Source organism: Amblyraja radiata, chromosome 1, assembly GCF_010909765.2.
Source record: "Amblyraja radiata isolate CabotCenter1 chromosome 1, sAmbRad1.1.pri, whole genome shotgun sequence".
Taxonomy (NCBI): Eukaryota; Metazoa; Chordata; class Chondrichthyes; order Rajiformes; family Rajidae; genus Amblyraja; species Amblyraja radiata.
Window position 1 is genome coordinate 107,698,948 of NC_045956.1, and position 12,170 is coordinate 107,711,117.

The 12,170-nt window shown below is 38.8% G+C and overlaps 1 protein-coding gene across 7 annotated transcripts in view; it reads right to left on the reverse strand.

The window, feature by feature from the left end:
• The window catches only part of fryl (FRY like transcription coactivator), a 318,781-nt gene that overhangs the window by 38,977 nt on the left and 267,634 nt on the right, over positions 1-12,170 (reverse strand). For 3 of the 7 annotated variants that reach the window (XM_033028287.1, XM_033028282.1, XM_033028297.1), the window contains exons 52-54: positions 8,362-8,562; positions 5,581-5,748; positions 1,431-1,639 (exon numbers count right to left, since the gene is read on the reverse strand). In XM_033028287.1, the coding sequence (XP_032884178.1) occupies positions 1,431-1,639; positions 5,581-5,748; positions 8,362-8,562 (578 nt within the window). Of the gene's footprint in view, positions 1-1,430; positions 1,640-5,568; positions 5,749-8,361; positions 8,563-9,076; positions 9,086-12,170 lie in introns of all 7 variants that reach the window. The other 4 variants (XM_033028305.1, XM_033028273.1, XM_033028264.1 and 1 more) reach the window with 3 other exon arrangements.

A 12,170-nucleotide genomic window follows, 5' to 3' on the forward strand; every position in this document is an offset into this window, starting at 1 on the left:
ATCAACTTGTCCCTCGACTTTGTAAGATTTGCAGGCCTGACTCCAGGGTCAATCTGTTTCTTTGAGCTTTTCAATATCCGCCCATGTATTATATATTCTCTTGCAGTGTTGCATCTCTTCAAAAGCTTCACCGTGCATTTCATTAAATTCCATTTTCTGTCTATCAGACCAGACTGTCAATATCCTGATATCAAAAGCTTTCTTCCTCCGTCAACTGCATTGTTATTTTGTGCAAATTGCAACAACATGCAGATTTCAACATCGTGTCTCACTCTTTATGTGTAAATCATTAATATATGCAGCAATAGCAAAGGGACTGAGTACTAAGCCTTACCGGACAAAAGTGCAGGGAGAAAAGAAGGCATTCCATAGTTTTGAAATCGTCAAGGTGAGGAGTGATCTAATAATCTTGATTTTAAATCAGATAAAGTATAGGAATCGTCAATTTAAATTGAATTTGCAGAATGCATCCTGGGATTTATGTTTTAATCTTGTTATCCTCAATAAAAAAGCACTTGGTAACTTATGCCTTTTTGTCGTTTAGACCCTGTTTTTTTGTCGTTTAGACCCTCTTCCCCTCTATTTTTGGCATGTATTTCGATGTTTACCCAGATGTGCCCCCGATGCATGTGCACCAGCATCTCAATCTGTCATTGAAGATCATATGGTCAATCTGGTTCTGACCTCTGCCATTTTGAGATCACGAATTTCACAATGTTGAAATACTAAAACAAAAAATTAGCTCATTATGTGGCACTCTCTTTCTTTCTCTTACTCCACCTTGGTTCACAATGAATCAGGGGTGATGTTACTTTATTTCCCAGTTAGATTTGCTATTGTAAATCTGCTGCTTAAGAGTTTGCCACTCATGGTGGAACCATCCCTTTCCCCTTCTCAATATGAATCGGTACTTGGCAGGGTAGTGCTAAATGGATTCCAGAAAACCAGCCTTTCCAGTTTGCGTTAGAATTATCAAGTCCAACGACCTACAACATTAACTAATTTCTTATAGTACCAACATTATTTTTTTTCTTCTTCACCTCATCCCCACTCATGTTTCTATTTATGTTCTCCGGTCAACAATCAAGTAACGTCTTCATTCTCTCTCAGCACTATAGCATCACAAAGTCTTTCTGCTTGACTTGCTTAGCACAACCAGCATTTTGTTTATATTTCAGATTTCAAGTATTTGCAGTTCTATATTTTTCTACAAGTTACAGCGCCTTAACAAAATATTTTGGATCAGCATTTATTTGTCTATTCCTATCATCAGATTCGAGTATTTCAACTTCAACAATGTACATATGCTGGAAATCATTCAAATCCTTTTAAAACAGAGAGTAAAATTCCTATTATCACTATGGACTTGCAAGTAAATAAGTAACTGAATCACTCTTGCTTTAAAAAAAGAATAATATGGATTTAACTACCTTGACAGTCCTGAAAGATCTGCCTCCTCTTCTTCGCATCTCTCATCCAGCTCTTTAAGAGCAAGTGTGACATCCTCTTCACAGATAGACTCTGGCAAACTCCCGGGAGCAAGAAACTCTTGAAACGTCTGGGATTCTTGGTTGATGTCGGAACCTGCGTCTTCATTAACGGTGCTAACCAGTTCATCCTTCACAGCTACGGTGACATCCTGTAAGCAAATGCAGAACTAAAAATACAGCAATGATGTGACTTCTGCTGTTATTTACATAATTACAGCATGTTAAAATTTGGTAATATTTTCTGAATAATATCATAAACAATTGGAGCCTTATTGTTGCCTACAGTTTAATGGTTTCAATATAAGGCAGCATAAAAGCTTCCTTTTTAAGTAGTGGCAATGATTATACTGCTGGGCCCTTGTTTTGCAAAGTCAGATGAGCTCCAATAGATAGCAATCAACAAGCATAGTGATGTCGCAGGAAGAGTTTTACAGGCACTATTTGGAAAGAAAAATAAGTCCTAAAAACTGATTAGGGGAGCTTGGCAATACCCATAATCATGGTTAAGTTCTTGAGGAGAAATATCATGGTGAGGCATTTCCTCTGAAGTGAGGAAATATTCCTGAAAAAGTCACATGCCTGAAAATTGCCTGCAGAATCACTGAAATTCGTGACATAGAGAGTAGGCCATTTGGCTATCACGTGCATGCCAGTATTAGATCTATTTTTAATGAATCCTAATTCCCAGTAATTGGTCTGTAGCCTTACTGCTTACTGTGTTCATCCAGCTGCACTTATTGAACATAGAACAGTACATCACAGGAAGGGCACTTCGGCCCACAATGTTTGTACCGGACATGATGCCCAGTTAAACTGATCTCATCTGCCTATACATGATCAATATCCCTCTATTCCCTGCACTTTCATGTAAAAGCCTCTTAAAACGCCACTATCGTATATGCCTTCAACACCACCCCTGTAATGCATTCCAAGTTAAATGGGAAGATGTTTCCACCTACTTCTGAGGGTCCCATTCTACTTTATCACATGATTGAGAAAACAATGGCCTAAACACCCCCTCCCAACTTTCTCATTTCCACCCTCTCCATCATCCCTTCCTGTTGTCAATTAATGTTGCCAAATCTTATTTTAGCCTAGTAAAATTGTCTTTATCCAAACTTGAAAAACAACTTTTGATTCTGGTCCATTTTTACTCCTTTGCATAATAATATTAAACTTAATTGAATTAAGTTTGCATTAAAACATTTCTCCCAATGGCCCACCTTCCATTGTTACCCCCAAATAAAGCCCAATATCACTTCCTCTCTTGATAGTTAAAAAGTTATCTCGAATAGCCCCGACCACAGATGAACAAAGGAGGACTGACTGAACCTTGTTGCCTTCCACCACAGTGAGGAATGCTGTGGTGAATGTTTGTGTTAAATTCTATTGTGTATTGTGTGTTCTTTTTAATTGTAGCACTGCTGGCAAATTCATTTCACTGCACCTTTGGGTGCATGAGACGAATAAAATTGACTTTCACTTTGAATAGAGTCCAAGAGAATTCTCTTAGCTTCTACACCCTAGCATTGTCCTAATTGTTGGTGGGTAATTGAAATTCTGCTTACTACTGTCTTATAAATTTTGTATTTCTAACAGACCATGCAGACACAAGGAACTGCAGATGTTGCAATCTCATGCGGAATACAAAGTGCTGGAGTAACTCTGAGTCAGGCAGCATCATTTCATGAGGATATGGACAGTCAACGTTTTGTGTTACGAACCAAAATGTTGCCTATCCATGTCTTCCAAAGATTTATCTCTCCCCTCGACTCCATTCAAGAACCCAAGCAGTCGTTCCAGGTGCAACAGAGGTTCACCTGCATCTCCTCCAACCTCATCTATTGCATCCGCTGCTCTAGATGTCAGCTGATCTACATCGGTGAGACCAAGCGTAGGCTTGGCGATCGTTTCGCCGAACACCTCCGCTCAGTCCGCATTAACCAACCTGATCTCCCGGTGGCTCAGCACTTCAACTCCTCCTCCCATTCCGAATCCGACCTCTCTGTCCTGGGCCTCCTTCTTGGCCAGAGTGAGCACCACCGGAAATTGGAGGAGCAGCACCTCATATTCCGCTTGGGCAGTCTGCACCCTAGAGGCATAAACATTGAATTCTCCAATTTCCGGTAGCCCTTGCTGTCTCCTCCCCTTCTCAGCTCTTCCTCAGCCCTCGGGCTCCTCCTCTTCCTTTTTCCTTTCTTCTCCCCCCCCCCCCCCCCCCCCCTACATCAGTCTGACGAAGGGTTTTGGCCCGAAACGTTGCCTATCTCCTTCGCTCCACAGATGCTGCTGCATCCGCTGAGTTTCTCCAGCACTTTTGTCTACCTTTCATTTTGCAGCATCTGCAGTTCCTTCTTAAACTCTTCCAGAGATTTGACTGGCCACTGAATTACTCTAGCACTGTGTTCTGCACAAGCTTTTGGACCAAGTTGATACTGAAGATGAACAGTCGACAGATTAACTTTAGAGCAACGATTCTGGGGAATACATTAATTATTGACGAAATGTGCTTTTTGCCCAAAGGTTTGCAAAAAACAAAACGTACAAAAAATTGCCCATGACCACATTTCTTTCATAACTGTAAGTAATATAACTACATGAGGCTTATAGCAGTCTCAAGCAACAACAGTCCTTCTTGTCAGTAATAATAATAATGGATGGGATTTATATAGCGCCTTTCTAATACTCAAGGCGCTTTACATCGCATTATTTATTCACTCCTCAGTCACACTCGGTGCTGGTAAGCTACTTCTGTAGCCACAGCTGCCCTGGGGCAGACTGACGGAAGCGTGGCTGCCATTCTGCGCCTACGGCCCCTCCGACCACCACCAATCACTCACACACATTCACACACAGGCAAAGGTGGGTGAAGTGTCTTGCCCAAGGACACAACGACAGTATGCACTCCAAGCGGGATTCGAACCGGCCACCTTCCGGTCGCCAGCCGAACACTTAGCCCATTGTGCCATCTGTCGTCCCAGTACACTTTGTTGCACCTATCAATCTTACATTTTAATGTTTAGATTAACATAAAAATAGATTTAGAGTAGAATTATTGATGCCAGCTTATTTCCACGAAGTGTCTCTCTATGACTCTTGATTCTGTGATATAATATCAATGGACATCTCAAGTGGAATTTCAAAATGTTGGATTAAATCAAATACATAGCTAAATCTAAAAATCAGAAAGGCTAAGCATTGAAATCAACAGTGAAGACTGAAACCAGATACTTTTGATATTCCTCAGTGCAATTACTTTATATTTTTTTCCATCACCAGCCAGGTCAGCCTTCTAAGGAGAGTGGTGCAAGCTTCCCTTCACTTTATTAGGCTTGTGTTTAATGCTTACGTGTTAGGGAATGTAAAAATTAGAATCACTTAAACGTCCTAATTTCAACCAACTTTGACAATGCAAATCCACATTTTAAAAATAGGAATTAAATAATTGTAGGCAAATGCTTAACTGCAATACACATAAAATATTTACCTTTTAACAAAAATTAAAAAAATTGTGTTAGATTGTAACTAATATAAATGTAATGTTAATACTTACAAAACAGGTTTAGCCCCAGCATTATTCCACAGGTCTTTACACAGGCATTTTAAGGACAAGCGTAGACGATGTGCTAACACAGCAAGCCTGAGGCTAATACCCACAATCTCAACCCCAATCATTCAGCAGAATGTAAAGCCAAGAAAAGATCAACACACCTAAGCCGTTATTTGATTAAAAAATACAATTAGTTGTTTAGAAAAACCACCACCTTGATGACTGTAGGATTAACTACAAGAAACTGCAGGCTTGACCGTCACAATTTACCTCAGCAAAAGTGCTGAAAAAGTCAATTATATTAAAGGAGGTTTTGTTTTTAACCTGTACTGACAATTCATGTGCCCGAGTAGAATCCTTCAAGGATTTTATGGCATACATTTCAAAACAAACTTTCACAGGTTAAAAATATTGACACCTCTACACCTCTGCAATTTCAGATCAGCTTTCAGTGCAGAAAAATACAAGGAAAAAGCAGCATTAGAAAGAACCCAAATCAGCCATGCACCAATTCCTATTTCGACCCACATTGTTTCCCACCTCAGGCAGCTGGCTGTTAGCGCTATCTGGAAGAAGTGCCTCTAAATTTGGTGTCTCAGCTCTAGACAATGGAGCTTCTTCAGACACACTTGTTGCTGTGTCTCTTGACTGCAGCAGGGAATCCACATGATTTGATACTGCATCGTATGTTGTTGAATCACTGTTTAGCTAAGGGAAGATAGAATAATGTGTGTGAGATTAAAACCATATAAATAATACCAGAGTTAGCGCCAAGGAAAAATAATAAATATTTTGTCAGCAGAAAAACAAACTAAATGGCACAATTAACAGCAAAAATAAACACGTTTCCAAATACTTGGATAATACACACAGATATTTTGGAGTCTTTTGAAGGAAATTGTTCTCAATATCCAAAATGTTCAGTGACCCTCGAGCATTAATTTGCACAATTGACAGGAGTTTCAACATTCTATATGCTTCAAATTTTAGCACCATGGATTTTAGCATTGAATTTTGCCTTCATCTGAACGGAATATCAAAATAATGTTTAAAAAGATGTACAAAAACACTTTTTTAAAAGGATATTGGGATGAGGATAGGTGATTTTGAGTGGGATATTTGTTATACTGATTGTATTGGGAAGGGAGATTATAGAGTGATGGGTTGTATAAATGACTAAGAGATACTAGGTGTTTATAGCTGCTAAATTTGTATAAGATAATTATAAGCAGTTGAATAAGGGGTGGGAATTAATAAGCTTTGGCTTCTGAGGTAGACAAAATTGCTGGAGAAACTCAGCGGGTGCGGCAGCATCTATGGAGCGAAGGAAATAGGCATCGTTTCGGGCCGAAACCCTTCTTCAGATGTGCTGGCTCTGGAGAAGGTCCAGAGGAGGTTTACAAGTATGAACCCAGGAATGAGTAGGTTAACCTCTGATGAGTGTTTGTCGGCACTGGGCCTGTACTCGCTGGAATTTAGAAGAATGAGGGGTACCTCATTGAAGCATACAGAATAGTGAAATGCTTGGATAGAGTGGATGTGGAGAGGATGTTTCCACTAGTGGAGAGTCTAGGCCTAGAGGTCATAGCCTCAGAATTAAAGGACGTTCCTTTAGGAAGGAGATGAGAAATTTATTTTGCCTGGAAGGTGGTGAATCTGTGGAATTATTTGCAATGGAGGCCAAGTAAGTGGATATTTTTAAGGCAGAGGTAAATAGATTCTTGATTGGTAGATGTGTCAAAGGTTATGGGGAGAAGGCAGGAGAATGGGGTTGGGAGGGAGAGATAGATCAGCCATGTTTGAATGGTGGAGTAGACTTGATGGGCCAAATGGCTTAATTCTACTCCTTAATTCTACTTATTTTTCCTATTTATATTATGTAGGTGCCCACTTGATAACCCCAATGACGTGTCTGCCTAGCCTTTCTCAACATCGGAGGAGCATAGGTGAGTGCAGAAGGCTCCCATCACCATCGGGAGTAAATTGATATTTGGCACTTTGGACCTTTTACATCTAGTCCTGTGTATTTGTAAACATAGAATTTTCCAGAGAATGGGGAAAAAACAGAAAATTTGATCCTTTCCACAAACCATACAAAAAAGAAACAAAGCTAAAAGTAGCTGCAGAGAAATGTCCTCACCAGTTAAATTAAACAGAACAGCTGGCAGCAAAATTAAGGAACATTGAAATGTGGGAGAAGAAGAGGGGGCAGAACGTGACAAACAAAAATAATGCAGTGTGCCTCTGTTCAGTAACCAGTAAGGAGGTAAGTTGTTACTGAGATGTCCCTTGGCCAAAAAAACCCCAAAAACACAAAAGTAATTCATAAACTTAAATAATAATATAATTAAGGATACAATTTCAGAAGCATTACTGGGTTTCTATCAAAAAAGTCTCCACATTTATTGTAATATGAATATTTTGTACAATATCATGTCTAATTTATGCACTTTTCCTAATGAATAATTTGGTTGAAAAATATTTTTCAGCAAAATAGAAATTTAAAGTAAAGAAATACAAAATCATCCATGCACAGGAGTTACCACATCTTGTTAAAGTATGAGGTATTTTGTGAAAACATAACTAAATCTTCAGGATTCACAATTTTTTGGAATCAATTCCAAGGGACAGTGTGACCATTTAGAAAGACACTGCTTGATTAAGGACCGAGTGATGCTTTGAGAGAACGAGTCATGTTTGAGTACCTTGATTGATTTTTTTTTTACAAGACAACAAAGTGGGTTGATGAGGATAGTGTATTTCATATCTTTTAACAAGACTCCATAGATCCGAGGCAGAAGAAGCAAACTAATTTAAACTTAGCTAAGTGGCAAAAACCAGAATCAATCGGTGTTTCTGTAACAGGAAGCCTGTTTGCAGTGAAGGTCTACAAGGTTCAATCCTGGGTTCCCTGGGTTTTTGATGCAGGGATTTATGATTTAAACAAGTATGTTGAAGTAATTATAAAAGTTCTAGAGATGCCACAAAAAAATGTGTGTGGTTGGTACCAAGAAAGCTCTTGAGTCAGGATATAGATAGTCTGGTTGAGTAACCAGAGGGTGGTGGGGAGTCTTCCCTTGAAATGACAGCAAAATACAGAAGTCCTCACCATATTTAAAATGTGTTCTTATTATGACTTGCTGAGCTACATGCTGAGGGATCGAAGATGGGATTGGGAGGTTTTCAACGACTGACATGGACTTAATGATTCAAATGATCTCCAATCATTTTATATCAAACTTTAATCAATCTATTTAGAAGCAGATTATGTCACAAATAGATGTAAATAATTTAATTGCGGGAGAAAAAATGGTGACTTACTATTTGGTTGCGGGTCAATATCTGACTAACAGTCAGCACCTCCTCCTCAGACGACTCATCCGTATCCTCCTGATTGGTTAAGTTTAAACTGGGCGTGCTTCCTGACGACTGGAAATCTTGCAGTGATGGCGTATCCCCCTTCTCAATGCTTTCCAATGAGCGCCTCCGCACACCCCAGTTAAAGTTGTCCATGCTTTCACCCTGAAATAGTATTATTTGTTAATCTATTATCTTTTAAACAGTTGAAATGTTCTTAAAGCTACTTTTCATAGGCCCATTGCCAGAGCAGAGCTGCACTGTTTATTAGCGCTGAAAATAGCTTATTCCCAAAACACACGGCATAGCTGCTAATCCTTAGTGAATTACCGAAATACCCACAAGTGATAGCATATAACGAACTAGGCATTGTCAATCAAAATAACAAACAGCTCATTATCATCTATAACAGCACTTTAAATACATAAGTGATGTACTTATAAAAGTTGGATATCTTTTAAAAATCCATAACGTTGTTAGATTATATTTTATATCAATATATTGCTTAGTAATTTAATTTCATTCAAATTATGCATAGGCACATCCTACAAACAGCGAAGATTTGCACACAATTTAAAAACATTAAGGCCCCACACAGTAATACTGTTCCGTGAACATTCAACATTTATCACACACAAGACAGTAACTTTACAAAACACTGCACCAGGCTGCAACTTACCTGCAGCTCCTGGTTAGCAATGAAGAAAAGTGATGAGCAGCATTAAAAAGTGAGAAAAGAGAAATATTTGGCACGATGTGTGAAACAGGAGTACACCTTAATCTCAACAAACAAAATTACATTGAAATTAACAGACAGTTTAATTAGGATGTGATCACCTGCTATTTAAAGATATGAATCCCTGGTTGTTTCACCCTTTTCCCTTATTGTAAACCACTCACTGCATGCTTTACTCATTCAATAGTAAACAAAATATTTTTTATAGATTACCGAACAGATAGACAACAGTATTTAATTTTGGTTATTTAGCTACAACTAGTATTTATGGCAGTAGATCTGAAACCTTACTTGCTTTCACACACTGTCAACTAGATTTGTTTTGGGAAGACACGGCACTTTTCACCTGCTCATGATCAAGGCAACCTCAGGACCAAACTAATTTTCTAATAATATTGGCTTTTAAAATTATTAATAATATTTCAAATAATTCTTTCGCTGTCATCTGCACGAAACATAAATTATGAGAAAAAAAAAATCAAAACTTCCATTCACAAAATGCCTAACATGCTCATTTAAAATATTAAAAAGACACAAAAACTGCTTTTGTATATTTTAGACCAAAACATATTTTGCTAACATGTAAGCAACAATAACATATTAACACACACTATCTGCATGTATGAAATTAGTAGCAACTGTTACAGTAAGTGCAGAAAATGCTTGAAAAGGAAGTAGATTCCAGCAAAATAAATAACAAAGGAACTTATTCTGTCCAACAAATTTTTTTTTTGAGTGAATGCATCTTTTTTTTGCAACTTAGCATTCAATACAGGCTAAGCTATTCTCAATTTTTTTTCTCCCGACGTAATGATCCCAAAGAATATCAAGTGTCACATCTGGTGAATCTCTAAAAATGAGTCAGTTACTTTGAATATAAAATAGTTTACTATTGAAAGAGAATGCTCAGGAAAATGTTTAGGAGCTGGCAACACTAAACAACATAACATCACTCTCGCATCCCCCTTTTTTGTTTATATGGAGCTATAAATAAACATCTAGTTTCACACTAACACATGCACTTTTGAATAGCATCTTTTACTTAAAAATAACAAATTGCGTTACAAATACATTGCACCAAAATCCTCCTCCTATAACATTTGGATTATTTCGATTCTGAATGATAAAGTTGATGAAATTCTAGGAAGGTATATTGATACTGAATAAATGTCACCTCTTATTATTTTCATGAACCAAATGATCTATGTTTGCACAAAATTATTCAGCAATATGGTGATTTAAATATGTGCTTAGAAACTGGATCATAATACATTGGATTTTTAGTTTCCTACTTTGCAGTTTTTGATAAAACTGGAAACATTAATATGGTTATGGCAACCACTCAGGATTTGATTGGTGACCTTGGGACAGGAGGCAAAGGTATACCTACCTACAAGGAGCTTATTCACAGAGAGCTTTCAGACACCATATCCTATCCAGATCTCTCTCATGAACTATGCATCTGCAGGTCCAGGTTTTCCAATGCCGTAATTACTGACGTACATAACTTTCCACAGGAAGAGCTATGCTATGCTTTCATTCTTGCACTGCTTGCAGTGTGGATATCAAGGTCGTGTCGCCTCTCAACTTCCTCACTATAAATTCTTTCTAATCTGTAACAACAGATCATTTTCACATCCCCTGACCTGCTGCTCATCGCAACAAAAATGATTTATCTTACATTGACTTCAGCGATGAGCAGGTAGCATCGCAGGCAGTGGGATGTGCTGGTATTGCTGGCTTGTTACTAGCGCTGTCAGCCGCTGGCTGAAATTATGTTTCCATACGATGCCCTATTAAGAATTCAGACCTTTCCATTTACAGGAAAGATTTCACACTTTCAATGTTGCAGATCATGAAAATAATTATGGTAAATGCCACATGGCTCCTTCCTCCTGAGAGAATGCAACCTGCTGGACATAATGAGTGACCAATAACCCCTGGAGGGAGAACAAAGGGAGCCGTACAGGTACCAAGATAGAGACGTTGTGTAGTCAGAAGGGACTATTGTGGATCAGATGTGTAGACCAGGCAGGGGGTTGAAATTGGTGGCAATTGTGATAGGAAAAGAGGACGATATTTTAACCATTTCAATGTTTACTTTAAAAAAAGATTCGAGACATTCAAGATGAGATTTTGTTGAAAGCATCAGTCCAGTGGTGCACTGGTGCACTTCAGTAAGCGCCAATAGCCGTGGAGACTGAAGGCAGCAATTGAGTGCCAGAGGCATGGATGCCAAGAGACCAGGATCATGAAATCTCAAGAGACAGAACCTGAAGCACTAGGAGAAAGAAGAAGGCAGCAGCTACTGTATTGGCATCCAGTGCTTCAGCTGACTGAAAGAGTATAGAAGCACCGGCTTCAAGAGTAGTCCCTGGTGTAAGCCAAAGTTACCGTAGTCACACTGGGAATCATTGCAACAATGAGATAAGGATGCCTAGATGATGCCTAAAAAATCCTTCACACCCTGCATAATCTGCACTGATTCAGACACATGCATAAATCCATGTTCCAGGCTCTTAAGTGACATGTCACCACATCTCTATTTCTTAATGAGTGACACGTTGCCAAAGCATCTCCGACCCCCATTTTAAATATACTTTGTCATGAGGATATGCACTTTGCAAGTCTAAATAATGGTGTGTTAATGACCATAATATATCTTCAGAAAATAAATTCCTTCATCATTGGTTCATTGTGCAGGGATTCTTGCCCGCATAGGAGACTTCAGTATCTATGTCCTGTTAGGCAATGATAGGCCTGGCAAGTATCTGTGCCTTATTATTGATCGTGTTGCAGTCAGGAACTGTCCAGGCTTTCATCCTATTAACTGGGATTGACACGTCCCTCCCCCTGCCTCACTGACTGGAGCGTTCCTTGTGGTTTGACAGCTTTTGCTGATTGCTGAGAAGCAAAGTATTGGGGGTTGCTGAATGGAGTGAGGTCTCATTAGGAATTGCGCAAGTCTTATTTTGATGCCCATTTCTAGATGTAAACATCCTCAAACATCTTGACTGATGTCAGTCCAAAGAAGAAC